The sequence below is a fragment of the Curcuma longa genome, chromosome 4 (assembly GCF_044706935.1).
Source record: "Curcuma longa cultivar G26 ecotype Majalengka, Jawa Barat chromosome 4, ITB_CL_G26_1.1, whole genome shotgun sequence".
In the NCBI taxonomy this organism is placed as follows: domain Eukaryota; kingdom Viridiplantae; phylum Streptophyta; class Magnoliopsida; order Zingiberales; family Zingiberaceae; genus Curcuma; species Curcuma longa.
In genome coordinates, this window is record NC_133864.1 from 12,838,633 (window position 1) to 12,859,857 (window position 21,225).

General features: G+C 36.0%; 3 protein-coding genes across 6 annotated transcripts; 2 read left to right on the forward strand and 1 right to left on the reverse strand.

Moving 5' to 3' along the window:
- Nucleotides 1-573: 573 nt before the first annotated feature.
- LOC141826900 (two-component response regulator ORR21-like) lies at nucleotides 574-6,860 on the reverse strand. Of its 4 annotated transcripts, none has more exons than XM_074714223.1 (6): nucleotides 6,327-6,860; nucleotides 4,469-4,621; nucleotides 3,978-4,376; nucleotides 3,792-3,868; nucleotides 1,133-2,544; nucleotides 574-928 (listed from the first exon to the last, which is right to left on the reverse strand). In XM_074714223.1, the coding sequence occupies exons 1-5, from the start codon at nucleotides 6,469-6,471 to the stop codon at nucleotides 1,153-1,155; spliced, it is 2,166 nt and encodes a 721-aa protein (XP_074570324.1). In that variant the 5' UTR covers nucleotides 6,472-6,860; the 3' UTR covers nucleotides 574-928; nucleotides 1,133-1,152. The 4 variants fall into 4 exon arrangements, with proteins under 4 accessions (XP_074570324.1, XP_074570322.1, XP_074570323.1 ...); XM_074714221.1 differs by having other exon boundaries at nucleotides 574-932; XM_074714222.1 differs by having other exon boundaries at nucleotides 574-960.
- Nucleotides 6,861-7,695: 835 nt separating this feature from the next.
- LOC141828684 (condensin-2 complex subunit H2) lies at nucleotides 7,696-12,608 on the forward strand. Its single transcript, XM_074716144.1, has 11 exons — nucleotides 7,696-7,894; nucleotides 7,999-8,098; nucleotides 9,579-9,682; nucleotides 9,757-9,899; nucleotides 9,982-10,432; nucleotides 10,513-10,676; nucleotides 10,773-10,937; nucleotides 11,012-11,107; nucleotides 11,629-11,730; nucleotides 11,840-11,998; nucleotides 12,143-12,608. The coding sequence occupies exons 1-11, from the start codon at nucleotides 7,696-7,698 to the stop codon at nucleotides 12,488-12,490; spliced, it is 2,031 nt and encodes a 676-aa protein (XP_074572245.1). The 3' UTR covers nucleotides 12,491-12,608.
- A 6,331-nt stretch (nucleotides 12,609-18,939) lies between these two features.
- On the forward strand, nucleotides 18,940-20,269 carry LOC141827411 (nudix hydrolase 17, mitochondrial-like). Its single transcript, XM_074714646.1, has 5 exons — nucleotides 18,940-19,087; nucleotides 19,209-19,308; nucleotides 19,636-19,719; nucleotides 19,790-19,918; nucleotides 20,021-20,269. Exons 1-5 carry the CDS (start codon nucleotides 19,014-19,016, stop codon nucleotides 20,135-20,137), a joined length of 504 nt encoding a protein of 167 aa, XP_074570747.1. The 5' UTR covers nucleotides 18,940-19,013; the 3' UTR covers nucleotides 20,138-20,269.
- The last annotated feature ends 956 nt before the right edge of the window (nucleotides 20,270-21,225 follow it).

The window sequence follows — 21,225 nt, forward strand, 5'->3', positions numbered from 1 at the left end:
ACACGATCGATTGACTCCATATTCATCTGTGAAAAACATTTATATTTAAATAAATTTTATCTTGATTTCATCAAAATTCAATTCTTCCTCACTTCAACAACTCTATTTGATCATAATCAACTCAACTATATATCTAAAAAAATTGAACTCTTCTACAAAAGGTGCAACTCCAACTTTCTCTCTAATGCTCTCATTTCTTATTCTGTCCATCTTCGTATGTCCCACGACCATCTATGAACAGGTAAATCCGAGAAATCTTTTGCTCATGTGCTCGAGTCATAGCCCAACATTCAGCGCCATATAACATGGGTATTGCCGTTTTATAGAACTTTCCTTTAAGTTTTAGAGACCCTTGATCACATAAAACACCTGATCACATAAAATAAACTCTTCAACCAAAAAATAAAATCTATCACTCCGACAGTCCTACACGATCAATTCCACATTCATCTGTAAAAAACAATAAATAAATAAATAAATAAATAAATAAATAAATAAAAAATTATCCGCTATAGTTGAGTCTCAAATTCAAGATATCAATTAAAAAAATCCATTGGAGAACTTTAACTGCTGTACAATTATCCTGGAGCATTAATTATACTTATTTTTTACTATACACATGGCAGCCAAAAAATACATGATTTACACCCAACCTTTCTTTTCAGTCGTAAACCAATAATTACTTAAACTTACTGAACAGATTGCATATTGCTGGCACTTCCATCGCATTGTTTTTGTTGGGGAAAAAGAAGAGGCAATGCAGCCAAAATTGAGGCTCGTCTCTTTGAGCACCCAAGATGGTGACTAACAATCTTAGACTGAAAAAAAAGGAATCCCATGAAAATTTACTATCCACACCGAGAAGACTGGTAAATAATGGAGCTGCCTGCCATTCATGACCCGCTTGATAAATCATCCAGCCACATCTCTATCTGAAGTAAAAGTAACCAGTTAAACATCCTGCGAAGTAAAACCATATAGTTTGTTTATTCTTTGAAGCAACTCTATCATGGATTGTGTATTATGAGCAAACGAGAAGGATCGATCAACTAAGCAAAGATAACCAGGAAGGGCTTGTAAAGATATACTTAGCAATCATCATATAATGGCCAGGAGGGAATCAAGTACTTACAGAAACATCCATGATGAAATTCACTCGTAACTTTGAAGTGCCCCATAAACATCTTGATTTAGAAAATAGGCATCATCTCCGGTGCGCGTGATACCATTAGTCAATTCATTAGTAGGTGGTGACTCGGTGTCATCGACGGCAAAACGGCTTGGAAGGCAAGTACCTTTGCCGACAAAACCAAGATTTTTTCCTTGCCCTTTACCTGACAATATCATCGACATTGTATCTGTGGCTTGAACATTGCGAGAGTCATGCACAAGAAATGGAGACTCAATAGGCCGACCAATTATACTCTTTGAACTTGTTGGTTGCCAACTAGTGTTGCTACCCGTGGCCGATAAAATATCTGACGTGCTCGATTCTGGAACTGAGTAACTTGCAGTAGCTAAATTAGGAAAGCCTCCATCTAACATTTGTGCCATGTTGGATGTTATAACATTTGATTTTGTTGGCGGTAGGTTGTAATTGAAGTGGAAGCTATCTTTGTTAAGAGTAGAGTTATGGTTCAGAGGGGCATCTTTCTCTGTCTTTAATGTGTTTGACGGCTTCAATGGAACTACCAGGGAACTGCGATTCATAAGAAAATCGTTACCAGCCTGAGATTGGTTTACTTGTCGAGAAGGGATTGCCGCAGAGCCATAATGTAGAATACCAGGGCTATTCCCTAATGAAATGCTGGCATATGATTGAGAAGAAAGTATGGGAGATCTCAACTTTGTAACATTATTCTTCTCTGTTTTCATGCTGGTGGATGACTGAGGAGAGACTACAACAGAATCTTGAATCACTGGAGCAACAGCATTTGCAGCTTGGTAACTACCTGAAGATCGAGAAGGAACTACAACAGAGTCGTGATTAAGCATAGGATTCACCTGAACTTGAAACCTGCCAGGTGATTTTGTAGGGGCAACCAAGCAAGATGGTTGCACGTTATTTGCATGATTGAATTCTGATGGGATAGTTCGTGAATGTAGCTGTGGCAACATCGTCGTAAGCATACTACTGTGCTGAGAAGCATTTAGACCTCCAAGATTGTTTGAAGAGCTCACAGCACCAAGATTATTAGAGGACCAAACAGGAAAAGAAGATAATTCCTGACCCTTTAACAAAGGCTGGCCAAATGTGATTCCTCGTTCAAAACTAACACAGTTGTTCCCTTGAACCAGAGCTTGTTGAACTACAGGTTGGTTCATTGATGGCAAAGCTAAGCTGGGGGATGGACGCCCCAAGAGCTCATCCTGCAAGGTAGCCAGAGTTTGTGGAGAGATTTGACCAGAAACTGCCATAGTTTGGAAATCTAATCTTCCTAGCTGACCCAATTTTGCATTTGAAGAAGCTCCACACAAAGTATTACTAAATGCATTTTGTTGTTGAGCCACTCCACTTAATCTCTTCAGGTAAAGTCTGAATTTCTGAACATGTTTAAAATGCTAAAAGGTTAGATATGTTGACATATTATGTAATTCAAAATTTATAAAGAAACGATAAAACAAGGAAACACATGATTTAGATAGTCGAGACAACTCCTACAAGCGCATTTAGAAGCAACAAATGTTCATTCTCAATCTCACTCTTGGAATGGCAATCTAAATGATATAACTCCACTAATTAGTATCGATGGATATTTTTGAAAATCTCAATTTAACTCTGAAGAGACATAGCCAAAGATAAAGGTTTTATAATAGTAAATATATAAGTCCCTCGAAAAGAAACAACTACATCAAATTCATCAAGAAAACATTCAATGGTATATAGTGAACTTTTCCATTTGTTATCAATCATTTGTCAATTTTGTAAGATTATTTTGTCTAATGCCTTGACATGGAACTATTATGAGGCGCTGACAAATCAAGGAGACACATTTGTACAAGATCATGCAACATTATTAGGGAAAGAAAATTAAAGGATGCAAGAGAGGCAAAGCAATGCTGTTGCAAGGCAGATATCCTCTGTTAATGATTGCAACACCTTTACAATCATTTTGTATTATCAATATGTTTAGTGTATGAATACTTTGAATTATGCATTGTGATATTGATTCAAAGAAATATGTATAATAATGATACATAATAAAAAAATTGATAAAAATGATCAATGATGAATGTCAAATACAATTACTAAATTATAAATTGTAAGGATCTTAAAATGCCACACTCTTATCCTATGATCAGATTCTCATCCACTAAAATCCCAACCCTAGCAACCTTGGTTACAAGATTTGTAGACGTTAATATTTATAACAAGGAAAAACCAGTAGTCCAGTATACTTATATTAATATTCTAACATAAATTGTCCTCATCAAACCGTGTTAGTAACCAATAATGAGAATTGAAGTTTCAATTTATATTTTAACAAGGAGAAAAAGATAGAAGGAAAAATTATTTAACATTTTAAATTTGACTTGTAGAATAACAACTACAGAAAGAACTGTTTAATTTTTAGTGAGATCTGCATGATGGTTACCAAGTTAATAAATTTCAAAAGAAAGCTTTCTCAAGCCACGGGATATTAATGCATATGCCAAATTCAGAAACAACCTAACACTGAGTGTCTAAGATGAGCAATATGAAAACCAAAAATTTCTTTCATATCTTTCAGGATACAATAACAAGAACAAGAAGTTGTGTGTAGCAATTAATACAACAACGAAAGTCAAACCTGCAGATGGCTAGCAACATTTTCTCTTGTCAAACCAGGGACGTTCATCAATTCTAGGATCCTTTTCGGCACTGCCTCTGCAATATCCAGACAAAAAAAATCAGTAAAGCTTATGTATCACTAACACATCATAACAGATCCATTTATTTTTGTTTTACAAATGCATGAGTTGAGAAATGCCCATACTGTCTATTCCTAGTTGATTCACAGCATTGACAAATTGCTGATGGAGTTCAACAGACCACACTACCCGTGATTTTTTAGATGAAGATGGGTCTACACTGTCTAGTTCAGCATCATCATCTTCTTTAGCATCTCTTTTCTTTTTCTGATATTTCCATGAGCTATCTGTCCCATCATTCATTGTGGAACTATATTCAGAATCATCAATTATATGTCTGTTATGATCGCTTTCCTCCATGCTGCCAGACCGTTCAATTTCTCTATTCTCAAGCCATTTTCTTCTGACAACATGTTGCCATATATTCTGTAGCTCTTCCATACGGACAGGCTTAGATAAGAAATCACGGGCCCCGTGACTTACTCCTTTCATCACAATATCAAATCTTGTATCACACGACATCACTGCAGTATTCATGAATAAATTGACATATATGTTACATAAATATGTCTAGAGTGTGTTGTGAAGAAATGACAAATTCAGAGAAGTTACTTACTGATAACGGGAAGGTCCATTTCTAGACCAACTAATTCAAGTAATCTAAATCCGTCCATGTCAGGCATATGGACATCACTAATTATCAGATCAAAAGCATTCTTGTTTTCTCTTAGAAGTGATAAAGCTCTTGTAGCCTCAGCACAAGTTGTAACTGCAGGTGTAAAAGAAACATAGTTATCTAAAAGATTGGAAAACTATGAATAGCTACACACAGAATTTACCTTTGCTATGACTACTCGGTGTCAAATCATGACAAGAATAAATCATCATAGAGAAAAACTCTAGCTGTTATTGTAGTAAATTCTGTGACATTAAATGGGAAGTTGCAAAATGTGCATATTGTGAATGTTCTTAATGACTTTTTTATTACTCCTACTAACACTGATTACTCATGTGATGATTTGATGTTTCTGTGATTGGGTTACTAGAACTTAGAGGTGAATGAAAGAATGTCTGGCCTTCAAACTTCTTTTGGAAGGCAACTTTAGATCACCTGATCATTTCGTTGCGATAAATTACTAATAGGCTTGGGAGGCACATGTAGGACCCTAGCTCCATATACTTATTCAACAGTTATGCTACAATTTTTTGTCATCATCATACTACTTTTCATATTTGTAGATGGACTTTTTTGATGTCATTTTGGCTTTTACTGATGAATTTATCTGGGATTAAAGGTTCAGCATAAATAGTAACCCCATGAGAAAGTTATAGTACTTCTGAGAGTTCTTTGACATGAGTTCAGGCATCGAGTTTGGATCCAGACATTCACACACCACACAAGCTAGACCTGATCTTTCGAGATACATAATCTTATTCATCAGAAATTAATTCTCCAAGCTGAGGAGAATGAAGTGGATCAGATGTTGTGGGTATTCATGGACAGAGTCTTATTTACCTAATAATATAATTTCATTTCTAGTTTGAGTCAACATAGTTGCACATCAAAATAGTCATGGCAGCTGCTGAGACTACCGAAAGTAAGAAAGAGTTCATGGATTTATTCATCCTAGATTAGTGTTCTTGCACAGTTGTCTCTGCGTCTTCATTTGTACCAATTCAACTTCTTGAGATCAACGGCAGTGTTAGATCATTATGACTTGACAAACAACTTTTCTAACGAACCAATGCAGGTGGTGCCAGGGCTCACAGTTATCCAATCATCCAGCCCTGCTTCTTCCTGCGCCAACAACAAAATCCTCTTCACCACAACAACCATAATACAAGTCCGGACACTTAGTTGTCAAATTTTGACTTTGACATCTCGGCTTCTTCCTGCGTCAACGACATGACCCCCTTCACCACAAAAACCATGTACCAATTTCTGATTCTTTGTCCTCAAATTTTCATCTTCAGCGAGGTGTTAACGTGTGAATCATACGATACATTGAATCATGGCTATTTTGTAAATTTGACTTTTTGATGCATTCCTACACATTAGCTAGCCTTTGGTGATGATCGATGTGGCGCTGATCTACATCACATGGATAGAGAAATCATGGAATACACGTTTTAGCAAAAGGGAACCAGGCTGCCAAGAAAAAGTCCACGGTGAACTTATGCATGAACATAAAATTTATACTGTCGGTACGCGCAGCATTAGTTCAATCAATGCTTCATCGGGAGTTGTAAAACCTAGGGATTGTATTCCCTGCAAACTCAGAATCTCAAATATAGCAATATAAGATAAACGGCCAAATTCAAATCATTATTCGAAGCAACGTGGAAAAAGAAACACCGTAAAACGATCAATAACGCGCGATAAAGACAACATGAAGCAGAGAGATAACAGAAAGACGAAGAAGCCTAAAAGGAGCGAACTTTACAACACACAAAAATTGCAAGGAGGGACTCACCGTCATACTGGCAATTAAGAAGCATGCGTTTCACCACCGCCAAGCAGGTCAAGTCGTCGTCCACCAAGAGGATCTTCATACCCACCGGGAACTTATCCGGGACCCTATCACCCTCAACCTTGAAGCTTGCGTAGCCGGTCCCCATGCTCGTGTTCTCCACCGATTCGAACCCTCACGAGCTCCAGCCGACTCCCCCAATCCACTGCAAAGAGTTCTTCAAATCCAACTTTCAAGTCACCACTTTTCCTCCACCCCGCTGAATTCCTACCTAACCTCCGTCCACGGCCAAGCCTACCCAAGAACAGCGAGACTCGACACCATCAATCCGCCGGCGGAAGCTGTCGCGAAAAGTCAACAGGAAGTCCTCTCCGCCGCCCTAAGACACAGATTCCGGTCAAACCAAGTGTGAGGATGGAGAGGGGCCGACGGCGCGGAGACTCAAATCGTGGCTTCCTCGACCAAATTCCGACGCCTACCTCGATCCAGAGATCGGGGGAGGGAAGGCGAAGCAAGAGAGAGAACGAGGGGCTACAACTAGACTGTCCTTTTTGCGATCCTTTCGCTTTCTTTCTTTTACGAAGAGCGATGAGTTTATTGATGTGGCTGAAGCCGATAAAATACGGTAAATTAAAACTTACTCATACTAATTTGTCACCGACAAGAACCCTTCCTAGTCTAGGTTGGCCCCCTGATTGGCCCCAATGAAATAGACGGTTGATTTCTCGGGTAGATTAGATACGTAGTAAAATATTATTCAGAAATGGTGTTCTCAAAAAGCAAAAGGACCCAACAGAAAACGCTCAATTCCGGCCAATCATCCAACGATTAACCTGTCCTTTCACTGGAGGAAAGCGTAGGACCCGTGGGTCCCACTATTGTCTAACCAATAGTTAGGAGGTAATGAAATGTTGGCCGCCGAGAAGAAATGGAAAGCGCATTCACTGGTCGTTGTGGAGGAACGCCCAATAGGGAGGTGCCAAGTGGCCTAGAATTGATCTGAGATTATTATTCTGCTAAATATATTATGTAATGAAGATTTTTTTATTCATTTATTAAATATATCACATTTACGTGTGAAGCGACCACAGGCGGTTCGAAAGATCGTGACCGTCGATACACTCGACGGGTGTGATGGGATAATGACTGCCGTCCCCATTTCTCGATTCAAATTAATCGAGCGGGAAATCAAGATCTGTCTCTCCGCTAGGGTTCCTCTTCTCGTCGCTGCTGGGCTCCAAACCCTAACGTTGTTCCAGAAACCCCTTTTCAGGTGTTACTTCTCTCGATTCGGTGGTCGTGGATGTCGACGCTCGCGGCGGGATCGAGGATGTAACGCCGCCGATGGACCTTTCTCCTCCGCAAATCGAAGATGAACGATAAAGAACACCTCCCCGGATCCGACGATCCCGCCGGGTCGCCGTTTCAGTTTCTTCAGCCCAACCGCGACCTCCAAACTAACTGGGAGGTCGACCTCGCCAAGAAGCTCGAGGAGTACCTCTTGAAAGTCTGTTCCGGCGAGGTTTCCTCCGACCAGGACCACGAGCTCCACTCCGTGAATTTTGCCGAAGGTGTCTTTTGGTTTTTTTTCCCTCCTGTTTTATCTCCTTGATTTGCGCTCCTCTTTGTGTGGCTACAACTTTTGTTTGCTTTCAATGTGGGTATTTTCTTCTAGCTGCACTGCTTCTCCAAGGTTCAGCTCAAGTTTATAGCCGGAAGGTGGAGTATCTTTATTCTCTGGTGTTACATGTGCTGGATTTTCTCTCTCAAAAGAGGTTCGAGTTTCATCACTTTTGGCCTGTATCGATAAATTGTTGAAATGTCCTCAATGTTGCTCGGTCAAAATCTCACCTTATATATTTACGAGACAAGTTGGTGAGGCTTATCGTTATTTGACCAAGGTTACATCAGTAATCTAGCTATTGTTCTGTGCTGTTTTTTTACTAGCAAACAACATATGACAGGCTGCACTATTTGCTGAACATTTGGAGTTGCCTAGTGTAGTTGCTGTTTCAACATAAATTTTCCTCTTGTTTGGCTTTCTGCAGTCACAGATAGAAAACGGTTAGAGTTTAATTGTTAATTTTAGAGTTGTAAACCTACTTTATGTGTTTACTGGGGCTTAACCATATAGGGGAGAGGTTCTAAATTCTGAATGTGGCTACTTGACAGCCTGTCGTGGTTGCACATACCAATTGGTTTCATCCAATGGCAAATCTATCAAAGTCAAGTGCTTAAAAGAGTCATAGTCAATACAGATACAAAAGTATAAAGGGGTCAAGTATTTGCCCAAAATGCAGGTGGCTGATGGAGAAACTCCCACTCTCCTAGAGTGGTGTACACATCCACCACAATGTGCTATGAATTCAACATATGTCCTAACAAGGATAGTCAACCTCGTCATTGCCACATTTAACAACTCAGGTACCAGTAGATATCATCAGGTAATGCATAAACCACCAGTATTGATCTCCTGTGACATGGGAATATAAGCGTCTTATCAATCTAAATAAGTTTATACAATGCCAATAAGCAATGAAAAAGTGTTAGTCAAATATAACTTAGGATATTGAGTGACAAGGTCAAATATATCATACAAATTATTATGGAATTATCGAGTTAAACAAGTTATATACACACACACATAAACAGTGCATCAAATGTCAAAGTTGAGTACATTATATACTAATTATTGAGGTATTTATGGTTCCACTCGAGCAATCGTGAGTAATAAACTATCCATAAGTAGAAGGATTATATAATTTGAAAGTATTATCATGTTTCATAGAATACAATATTAAGGCTCATGATTTAGTCACTAAATCTAGTACTGAATAGGTTAACGATGATCAATTTACGACAGTGATAATATTCTTTAATTTCATTATTAAGATCATAAATCAAGGTTGAGAATAAAATCATAAAGCTATAATCTAATTGTAATGATTAAGTAATAGGTGGAATCCATTAACTAACCCAGATTAAATGTAGAATCATCATCCTTAACTATTATCAAACTATATATTCATACATACTAATTATTAAGCCTAATATATCTTAGGCTGCATGACATCTTTTGGTCTTGTTTGACTCTGCCAGCTAGATGTGGAGGATTGGACAAGGTCTGTCTTGCCAACAATCTTATCCATGTTATTTCAAGTATTTCAATATGATTGTGAGGTTTTTAACATTAATCTCCTTTTTCAGTTTGTATCTTTTCTGGGTGGTACTGAAGAGTTATGTGCATGTTGACAGGCAACATCAAAATGAAAACGATTCCAATCAACCTGATGGAAGCAAATTCAATAATGTTCTTAATGAAGAGAATGAATTATTTTTGGAGTTAGATGATGTTCCAGGTACATATGATTTATTTTTGTTTATTAGCTTCATAGGTATGACAGCTGACTTGGCAAGTTTACTGGTTAAACAGTTGAAGCAAAAAATTCTTTGGTTGGTGTACTTGATAAAAATGAATCTTTGAAGCAGTGTGCAAAGCCTCCTGCCAATTTGCTTGTGCTAGAAGGAGACTGTTTAGATTCTAGTGGTGACAGTAGTGAACTAGAATCCTACTTGGTAATATACATTATAAGCATCTATTTGACACTTATTCTTTCTTAGATATGCTATTGAGATCTGTCTTACTATTCTGTTGCAGTTAGCAACCTGTGCTTTTTATGGGGACTTTCTTCTGCTAGATCCTTCTGATGCTAGAGCCGTTTATGATTTTTTGAGAGCAAGTAAAGGTGATGAAAATGATATTGCTACACATTCTGGTACTCCATTGAGGTCCAAAACTTCCCGCAATTCTTTTATTTCTCCAACTACAAGATCTTTGGGAGCTGCTTGCAAGTCAAATTTTGGAAAGAATCAAGGCAGTGAACTAAATAAAATTTCAGAGAATAATTGTGCCTTTGACATCAACAACAATACCCAGATACCTACATTCCATGTTGGTAGTGATTATTATTCTGATCATGACAATTGTCAAGTAGATGAACCCAATTTTGGGTGTTCAACTCCTAGGGATGAATCTGATGATGATGATCCGTGGAAGCCATTGAATCCACATGAGCTGGGAAATTTGAAAGTGAAACCATTTAAAAGAAGTAGGCTTTGCTTCATTTATAACAAACTTTCTTTGTAGTTATTTCATTGTAATATTCTCTTACATGCTATATTTGAGTAGTCAAGGAGTTTGGAAGGCAAGTTATTCACTACAAAAGGCAGGGCATTCAAGCATCTCAGTTTCCTATTGTGAAACCTGATGCTATTGTTGATTCAGAGCTTCCAGTCTCATTTGAATCACAGAAAAATTTACAAGAATCTCAGTCACTTCCTATCTTCGAGAAGGTAATTATTTTGCTTACAATGTGGGGATGTGAAGACATTTATTTGATGTGTGTGTGTGTATATATATATAATCGCTGATCAACTTTCTTGTTGCAGCTAAGAAGAACTCTCATCTCTGCAGAATGGGGCAAAAATGATGGATTTTGCAATTTTGTCAATGATCATGATGATAATGGGTTTGGTTCTCCTGATTTTAGTCAAGATGAGATTGACCTACCAAACACAAATTTTGATGAAGAAGATGTACCTCTCTGCAACATGGTAAGTTTTGCAAGGCTTGTTGGTTGTTTTGGTTACTTCACTATTTTAATTAATATGCACATATTCATATGCAGAAAGGTGATCCTGCTGTGTCTGAGTGTCCTGAAGCTTTTCAACATGAAAATCATGATTCTCATGCAAACCTTGAAGATTTGTGTCACAGTCATCTGGTAAAGCCATGTTAAATTAATGCATTTAACATGTTGTCTTATTAGATTTGTGTCTAAGACAAATATTAGGTTGTCTTATTATGCATTTTGGTTCTGCTGTATGAATCTTATGTAAGACTATCTAGCGAATATGTTGAAATATCTTATATCACTTTTAATCATGTTAACCAAGTGTTCTTTTGTTTCCCTCTATCCTTTATCTGGGCAACTTGAGTTGATTCGATTTGTCTAATCAGAAAATCTATTATTGACTATTTTTGAAGTGAATATTTTTAAATTATTAAATGGTTCTAATATGTAGTTTTTATTTCTCTTCTAAATTTGATAAACTTATATCATACTCTGAGAAGCTTGCTTGTTCAAGAGTTATATATTAGCATGGAGCTCTTGCATGGGTTTATGAACTTTCACATGGAACAGTAGAAAGTTACATGTTAGAAATTTTAATGCACAAACTTTTCTTCAATCTTGCACGGATATGGTGTGCAGCCGATTGATTTATCCTACCTATCATGCTTCAGGATGCCTTATTGGCTAATATAGCGGAAACACAGACGCAGACAGAGTTGGCAGCAAGGGTATCAACATGGAAGCAGCGAGTTGAACACACATTGGAAGAGCAAGTATGATCGTGAATCTGGTTCATGCACTTCTGGCCAAATATATTCTATTGAGAGCACGCATTTCTTCTGAATTTTATGAAGTATTATCTTTAATGAACTGTAAATACAGGAGACACGACCTCCTTTTGACATCCATTTGTATGGTGAGAAAATTATGGACAAAGCTTCCTCAAAAGCAGACGCTGAAGGGTGCATTTCCTTCTCAGACATTGTGAACGGCCAACCCAAGCATGAAATTGCTAGGACATTTTCTGCCCTTCTCCAACTGGTTTTTAGCTGTTTCTGAACCCTTTTTTTTAATTTTTTTTATTTGGCAATCTGTTTTAATTTAAAGACGTGCAAACAAACAATTCTTGCAAGAATGCACAATTTCCTACACACTTTTCCGTGATCATATACTTTTACATTCCAGGTCAATAATGGAAATGTTGACCTTCAGAAGGCTCCAGCTTGTGAAGAGCTTATATGTCATACAGCTACAAATCCTTTCTATGTTAGGCTCTGTGGCAAGTATAGCAGGAGGGGAGAATCCATGATCCGTTCAGCTAGGAAGAGGGTGAAATCACCTTTTAGAAAAGGATGCCGAAAAGTCTGTTCCACTTCCCAAGCTGACTCACCTTTGGGATCAGCAGTTCAAAATGGCAAGTTCTCGGTCGAGCTTGCTAAGGGCAGCATCATCAGGCTCACTCCTGATGGTAAAAGGCGAAGAAGGTCCGCTCGTCTTGTGGAGTCACCAGGTTTACAGTCATCTGGAGGATGACACGGGTGTGATGAATAGCTAGTTTATGTACAGTAGTATCACCGTCATGCCAATTGGAAGGCATGTAAATTACTAATTTTAATCTATGATTATATGTATAATATCTCTAATTAACACAGCCCCCTATGTTGTCATCTTTTTTTGTACGTAACAGTATGTTTAATTTGAAGAATAAGATTTTAGTCAAGATGAAGTAAGCATCTCTAGCTTCATTTGGTATCTTGGAACATTTAAATTCTTGTAGACTTGAAATTCTCATGTAAAATTTTCTGATGCTTCCGTGTTGTAGTCTACTGTTCCATAAACTGTATTACATTGAACTGCTGATCGTTGATTCTAGTTGCATTGTTCTTGAAATAATTTTGACCTTTATTATTTCTGGACGCACGCATTGTAATTCATAGATGAAGAAAAACTGAAGTAGGCAAAAAGTATGTGTGTTTCCATCAAATGAGATACAGTGCCGTAGCTGATCATCCATCAGGACTATCAGAAGGACAATCCAGAAACTTATCCGACAAAGTGACGTTTAAAGTGGAAACTGCAGCATCCTTTTTTGTTTTTGTTATCCTTTCTTTAATTTTTAACACAGTGAAGTATGAATATTTTTTAGGATTTGGTAGCATCACATTGTGAAAATTAAAATAGAGATGTTTGAAAAACAAGACCCCTCTTCCTTGTCATCACTTAGCTTTCACTATTTTTTATCCATCTCAATCTTATCTCATGATGATACTCACTTTAGCGAAATATAAAATCTATCATCTCAATAGTTCCACGACTATATATGAGGAAGTAAATCGGGAAGTTACAATTGACCATTACGAAAGAGGATATTGCTTCGACTTTGTCGAGATTCAACTCTTATCCACTTTAATAAATCTATCTTATAGTAACCAACTCAATTATGCCACAAGAACTTATCTCATAATGCTCACACTACTAGTTCTCTAAAAGATTAATTAACATCACATTCACTGTTGTTGACAAACTTAAAAGATGATAATTAAATTAATATAGTTAATGCAAGAAGAAGAGTCGTCGTAGATTTATCTTGATTCTTGCATGCAAGTCAAAACACGCCCCGTTGAAATTTTTTTTCTATAATTAATTAATACCAAAAAAAAAGAGTAGGGAGTAAAGTAATTAAAGAGGCATTATATTAGCACCAAATTCCCACGGTTATTCTGCGATTTGTTTCTAGAATTGCCGATAGATGAATGCAATTTTATTCTTATTCCTATCCTAAATTGAAGAAGATCAGTTTGGATAAGAATTTGTTCCTTATACTCTGCTTTGAGGCGAGGTTTGTTGAGAAGTTCGGTATGAAAATAATACCTAATTGATTTGTCTTAATGAATAAAAGGACAAAACTTAAAATCAATTTTAACCTATTATTTGATTCTTTCGAATGGCGTAAAAGAATCCATATAGTCTTAGTGGGATAAAGCTTGATTGTTGTTGTTGTATTTGATTCTTTCGAATATATCGTATAAATATATATACTTATGGCCTACTTGAACTGTCAACTTCTTGAAGACATAAGATGCCTCACTTCAAACTCGACCTCAAGTTATTTATATATCATTATCAACTAGATACGTACTGTCAATTTATTAGGAGATATATAGTCGAAGACAAATTAAAACTAAATTCCTAATTAATAGTAAAAATTCTCCAAAAATAAGAACCCGTCAATAACAAAAGCAAATTCATCGACTCTAATCGAATATGATATGTAAAGTCTAACTTTTACTTAATCAAAATTGCAAATTTTTATGTAAAATTATATGCTTTTGGTTTGCTTTGGCCTAATCATTGATCAATCACTCTTTAAATTTAATAATTCACATTGCGACTAGAAAAGACAGCCTCAAAGCTATTCTTTAATAAATTGATTACCAATGGTCCTCCGATCCGAGTCATTGAGTAATATTTGTCCATGTGCAATCATAGAGCTAGTAGCATTTTAATTATATCTTCCACGTAAAATAAATAAAGGAGCATCTCACTTCTTCTTTTTTCTTTGTCATTCGGCCCACTACTTTTGATTATTCTAAGAAGATAAGGAGAAAAATTCCATATCGTATATGGTTGAGGTTGAAAATAGAGAACAATTTCATAAACATCTCTCATGATTTTGACACGACAAAAGCTAGCTACTTTTGAGACTCATAATTTCTCATTATATTTTATTTATTTTAAAAAATATTTTCTTCATTTAGATCCAATTCGTACGATCTAATTAATTATAAACATATCACTCTGATTTTATGAAAAGTTTTCACTAACTATCAGAATAAATCATGAAGTACATATGAGTCTTGACAAACGGTCTAACACCATAAATTTTTCAAACCTCTCAAGTTTAATGTGTCATAGGTTATACTCTCGTTGTTTAGAAAGTAGGAGTGTCAAAAATGAGCACGACCTGTCAACCCAAGCTGAGTTGACTCAAAAATATCAAGTTATAATTAGAGGTTTAGGGTTCGAGTTAAATTGGATTGGACTTGAAATTTTTTTGAATTGGATCAGGTTTGGAGTGATCCGAGTTGATTTTAATTTAGGATGGAAAAGTTATTTTAGGATTAAATTAAACTTTATTTTATAAATTGAGATGTTTTATCTAGTAGAAGTTTAGGATTGGACCTAAACTCCTCGAGTGTAATTTGTCATGGGGGAAATTTATATCCTTATTATGTAGAAAGTAGGGGTGTCAAAAAAAAATACAAGCCGCCAACCCGACCTGAGTCTACTAAAAAATATCAAGTTATGATTGAGGGTTTAGGGTTCGAGTCAAATTGTATTCGATCTGAAATTTCTATTTGAGTCGGATAAGGTTTGGGTTGACTCAAGTTGATCTAAATTTATGATGAAAAAGTTATTTTAGGGTTAAATTAAATTTTATTTTAAAAATTGAAATGTTTTATATACATCAATGGTAAAAGATTAGTGTGATATATAATGATGAAGTATTGATATAGAAGTGAAGAATTATTCAAGAAATTAGTAAAAAGATATTTTTATAATTAAGTCAGTCAGATTATTCGAGTTCAAGTTTATAATTTTCGGATCGAGTTTGAATTCGAGTTAGAATTTCTTTTAATATTCTTATTTGATCCAACCCGAATCTATTCCGAATTGATATTCCTACTAAAAAATTCATTCTATTTTTTACTGTCTTTTGTAAAGGTAGAATCTATTATTATAGCCGTCAAGTTGGGTTAGATCCGTCGGGTTAGCCCGCCCTGGCCCACGACCTGCGTGGGTTGGCACGCAGGTTGAGAAAGTTTATTTATTTATTTGAAAATTTAAAATTAAAATAGAAAACTTAATGAATTAGTGGATTTAATCCATTTAAATTACAATTCAAACTTAAAAATTATAATTCAAACTTAAAGTTTTCAACTTAATCAATTTAAATTATAATTCAAATTTAAAATTTTTAATATTTTTAATATTTTTTTATTTTTTAACAAGCTCGTGGGTTGACCCGCCTAACCCGCGGCCCGCCTTGAGTTGGGTTGGGTTGAAGATTTCCCAACCTGTCAAGTTGATGGGTTGGGTCGCCCCACCATGGATTGACCCGTTTGACAGCTCTATCTGTTATTCTATTGTTTCAAGTTCATCGAGATTTAAATCCTTGTCTTATTCTATAACTCTACTCTATCGTAACCAATTATAACTCCGGAGACTTTTTTTTTTTTTTTTTTTACTGTTGCACTATAGTCTCGAAACTATTTGGATCTTCTCAAATCATTAAATAATGAATAATTATTTATACATTATATTATTTTAAACTGAATTATTTACGTATTAATTTACGTAACTTGGTTGTCGGCCGAGTTTGCCCCTAAAATTAATAATATTTGTGACGCGGACACGTGTATGAATATGAAGATTCCAACTGCGCATATTTCTTATATATTTATTAATTGTTTGAGGTACGTTTGTGATTTGACTTAAGCCCCCATTTATTGATTAATTATATTAATAGGGTACGAAATAATGTGTCGTCTCTACTAGTTTACACTGTATTTTTTTCGTAATCGGCATTCTTAAACTGTTAATTTAAGTGTCACGTTGATTATTTCGTAACTGACACGATCACTTACGTATGCAACTCATAATTTCTCATGGTTGCTATAATTTAATTTATTAATCTCGGGAAAAGAAACTCAAGTGTCTAGAAAGATGCAGGGGCATGAAAGTTGTATTTCCAAAAGAAAGAGGATTTTTTTATAACAGTCGACGGAAGATTAGTCTCCTGATGGGCTTCTATTTTAATTAACAATAATTATCGATTAAAAAATTAAGTAATGATGCATGAAAATTTTTTTATAGTACTATAATTAATGGAGATTAAATATGTAGATTTAATAATTTAATTCGTTAATATTAAATAACTGTTAATGATGGGATGGTTTCTACGGAATAAGTAGTTTGCAGAAAAGTAGTTTGTTGAATTATTAATTTTTATTTTTCTTCTATTTTTTCCATGAGGACTTTTGACTGTCATCGATCCATTCCTGTAGAAGATTATTTCACTGTGCTTATAAGAACTTCGATCAACAATAAAGTAAGTGATACAATAATATTGACTCTTCGATTATCATTGTTTCAATTCAGTTTCGTTTTACTTTATGAATGATGATAACTAAACCCAATTGATGTTTTTTTTAGTTTGTATTGATGCATCGCTAGTGCTTTTAATAACAACCAACACCTCTAAAAATCGACCTTATTATATTCAAGATCTCATGTTGTAGTCAGATTTACATGGATCATTAATAAAGTGTTAGAGGATGTTTTTCTCATAGCATAATTGAGTTAGTTACCGCAAGACAGATTTATTACGGTGGACAAGGGTCGAATTTCGACGAAACCTAGACAATATTTTTCTCGTAATAGTCAACTGTAGTTTCTCGATTTATATTTTCATAGATGATCATGAGGTCGATCGTGTATGACTGTTGGGATAACAGATATTATTATTTTTATTATATTTAGAGGATATCAATGCTTAAATGACTGTGTTGTGGAAGGAAAGAAATATAAAAGAAGAATTAGACTTCTAATTAGATATCATAGATTTTGTTATTATACCATTATCGACATATATGTGTAACTAACTAGTAAATAATAGTAGTATATATTTCTATTCTTCTATATAGACATTCTTTTATACTTGATTGAGTATACTTTTTCCATGAAAAATGAAATCCACCACTCAGCGATCTCATATGATTGATCTTACGACCATCTATAAGAAGATAAATTGAGAAACTACAGTTGACCACGATGAAAAAAAAACATTATCTCGACTTCATTAAGATTCGAGTCTTTGTTCATTTCTACAACTCTGTTTCACTTTTCGTAAGTTCTGTCCATATTCTCATAACATATCCTAACCACACTCCCACTCATCCCATCAACTCGATCGATTGAGCTCCTTCATACTAAATCTAGGTCAGTTGTTACGCGATCCTGCCTCGAGATCCGAGCACGTCGGATTGAATCGAGGTGACTGTATTCTGGCCGAGTCGGTACCGACCACGTGGTGCCTGACGCTCCCCGTGGTAAGAGTTGAACATATCAATTAGATTATCAATCCAATGCCTCCTGTTTTTTAATATAAAAATGAAAGAAATCTAGACAATGTTTTTCTTCGAAATTAAAAAAAGAAAAAGAAAAACGTTTTTTTCAAAAAAGCAACAAAATCCAACATCGTGGAACGGAGGTTCACCAATACAAGACGGGTGCATCAGTTATTGAACGACATCAAATCGGATAAGGCGCCGACAATTGAATACGTTGGATCCTGCAAAATCTATCAAGCCGCGATTCAAACCTTTCGCCCATACGGTGCATCGGACCATGTTTCGCTTGTCAGAAACCACAAATGTCAAATTTATTTATTTATCTATCTATCAACGTGGCAATGTGAAGATCTTTGTTCTTCTTTATTATTATATCGCTTTATATATTTCGGAGATTAATAACGTATATCAATGATAAATGACTCCGATATTTAACACGGGAATGTGGCAATGTGCAAAATCAGTGAATGACGGGGGCGAAGTGAAAAGTGTTTGCTTTGTCTTTACTTCTTTATTCGACGACCGGAAGCGGATGTGATATAGCCGAAGATATTGGTTACGACGCAGCAGACTTGCAGAAGATATAGCCGAAGACATTGCGGCGGGGTCGACCAATCATTCATTCGTTCTCTAATCATGCGAGTCCCAATCATCCCACATGACATAACGGCAAGCGTGATGGGCGGAACCGTTAAATAAAACAGCCGAAGACATAACGGCGAAGCGTAACGGCGACCCACGGGAAGCATCTTCCGCGGAACGAGGGGCCCACTGGGCCCCCACGCGCCCCCTCCCGCCTCCTATTTATACTGCTCCTCCCGGCCTTTTTCTCATCGCCGAAGCCGCACCTCCTCTTCCTCAGTCGTCCGTCGATCGATCTCATCGTTCACGTGCCTAATCGTCGAGGAGGAAGTCGATCGAGGATGGTCATGTTGGCTGCTCGACAGGGAAGGCAGCTCCAGCGCTACAGCAAGACCGGGAGTCGCCTCGTAGTCGGGTAACAGAGTCGATCGTTTAATTAATTCCTAGATCATTAATGTTATAGATCGAGTGCGCCTTTCCGAAACCTAGGGTTTTATCGCCCGATCGGATCTTTATCGGCTTTTTATCGCGTCCAGGTGCATTCCTTACAAGTTTAATCATGGGGAAGAGCTCGATAAATCCGTGGAGGTGCTCGTCATCAGCTCGCCGAAAGGAAATGGCTTGCTGTTTCCAAAGGTGCGTGTTGAAGGTCCATTTTTGTCTGTAGCAATTACGTGTTGAAGGAAATTGCAATAGTTGCTTCAGCTAAAGAGATCCAATCAAATCAAACCTTTTATGACTCCTTTTTTGGGATTCTTGTAGTTGTTCTTAATTATTGGCTCTTATGATGCTAAAGAAACATATTGTTCCTTTTTATGCCACAAAAAATGTCTATTTGCAAATAATTCATGGTCCCAACAATCTCTTGTGGTAGCCATAAGAGAACAAAAGGAGTGCAAATTTGTTGACTAAACGATTTCCTAAGAAAAACTGGTCAATTAATGTTTGCCGGTACGTCGCCAGGGTGGTTGGGAGACTGATGAGACCATAAAAGAAGCAGTCTCAAGGGAGGCAATGGAGGAGGCTGGAGTGCAGGGCAACATCGAGGTCAGCTTACTCCCTAATAGTTTAATGTCTTCCGGCAGCATTGTGGATAACCTTTTTCTTAATGGCGCAGAGGAAACTTGGGGCATGGAAATACAAGAGCAGAACTTATGATGCATACTATGAAGGCATCATGTTCCCTCTGAATGTCACAGAGGAACTTGGAGACTGGCCAGAGATGCAAACAAGAGAGCGCAAATGGGTGAGCAAATTAAAACTTCAAGCCATAGTAGAATAATCGCCCTCTGATCTAAACTACTTTTGAGCTTCTAAATTTCATTCATGGACTTGTTTGATGTTTCAGGTGACAGTGGCTGAGGCTAAGGAAGGATGCCAGCGCCCATGGATGAAAGAAGCATTGGAGAGGCTCGAGGAGAGGCTCTCCAACTCAACCACGCGCACAACCACACCAGCAACTTAATTTTTTTGTTTCTTGGAACATGTTTTCATGTAGATAGACAGCCTTGTGGATGAACTCTCTGATCCCATCAGCTTTCTGATGGTCTAGCAGAGTTTGCTCATTCTTTAAATTCTTTCAGCCTGATCTTTTTTATACTTTAACAAGACCATAAATTTAATGCAAGATGTAATTTGTGACACCTTCTGTTATGGTTGAATTACGCAAGGCCGACAATATTTCAATAACAACGGGAATCGGATCGTCTGTCCCATTTGCATTACGCAAGGCCCGGCCCAAATATTAAAAAAAAATTGTAAAATAAAATAAACGCAATTTAAATCACAAACATTTAATATATATTTATAAATTTCTCATTTTCCTAAATAAAAAAGAGTAAAAATCGAAAGGGGGTTTCAGATTATACAAATCTTTAAAAGGATGCTCCTTTTTTAAAAAAAAATCAAAAGATCATCCCATCGTATGTTTATTTGAAAATATTTCTTATTTCAATGCTATTGTAATTGTTACAATCTCTAAAAATTATTTTGTAACTATTATAATATGTAAAAGTTATTATGTAACTGTTACAACGTGTTTATGATTTAGAGCTTAACTGATTAATGTGAAATAGAAGATTTTTAAGTTATAATAGTTATTTAATATCTGCTATACATTGTAGCCGTTGTAACAATTATTTGATATCTCCTATATACTACAATAGTTATCGGTAACTATTATACAACTGTAGTTAAATTCTAAACTTTTAAATCTTAAATTCTAAATTTTGAATATTATTATATCAAGCTATTCTTTATGGATTTGATCAAAATTATTTAAATTTCATCAAAATTACTTTAAGACCATTGTAAAAATTACTAAATAGTTATTATAATATTATAAAAATAATATTAAATATTACATATTATATCAACTATAAAAAAACTTTTATACATTATAACAGTTATAAATAGTAACTACTATAATAATATTGAAAATAAAGAATAATATTGTATATGTCAATAGCTACTCGATGATAAAATGTGTCTTTTTAATTTTACTAAAAAGAATTGTCCATTTAATATTTGCCCTTTTTAATTTTTGCCCTAGTA

Bases quoted from the DNA above. Each gene is read 5' to 3' on its own strand.
- LOC141826900 (XM_074714223.1), bottom strand. From the start codon at position 6,471: ATGGGGACCGGCTACGCAAGCTTCAAGGTTGAGGGTGATAGGGTCCCG. The intron at 3,869-3,977 runs GTATGGGCATTT...TGGATATTGCAG, and splicing joins GAATCAACTAGGAATAGACA to AGGCAGTGCCGAAAAGGATC. The intron at 2,545-3,791 runs GTTTGACTTTCG...AAACATGTTCAG, and splicing joins ATGTTGCTAGCCATCTGCAG to AAATTCAGACTTTACCTGAA.
- LOC141828684 (XM_074716144.1), top strand. From the start codon at position 7,696: ATGAACGATAAAGAACACCTCCCCGGATCCGACGATCCCGCCGGGTCG. The intron at 9,900-9,981 runs GTAATATACATT...ATTCTGTTGCAG, and splicing joins GTGAACTAGAATCCTACTTG to TTAGCAACCTGTGCTTTTTA. The intron at 10,433-10,512 runs GTAGGCTTTGCT...ATATTTGAGTAG, and splicing joins AGTGAAACCATTTAAAAGAA to TCAAGGAGTTTGGAAGGCAA.
- LOC141827411 (XM_074714646.1), top strand. From the start codon at position 19,014: ATGGTCATGTTGGCTGCTCGACAGGGAAGGCAGCTCCAGCGCTACAGC. The intron at 19,720-19,789 runs GTCAGCTTACTC...TTAATGGCGCAG, and splicing joins GAGTGCAGGGCAACATCGAG to AGGAAACTTGGGGCATGGAA. The intron at 19,919-20,020 runs GTGAGCAAATTA...TTGATGTTTCAG, and splicing joins AAACAAGAGAGCGCAAATGG to GTGACAGTGGCTGAGGCTAA.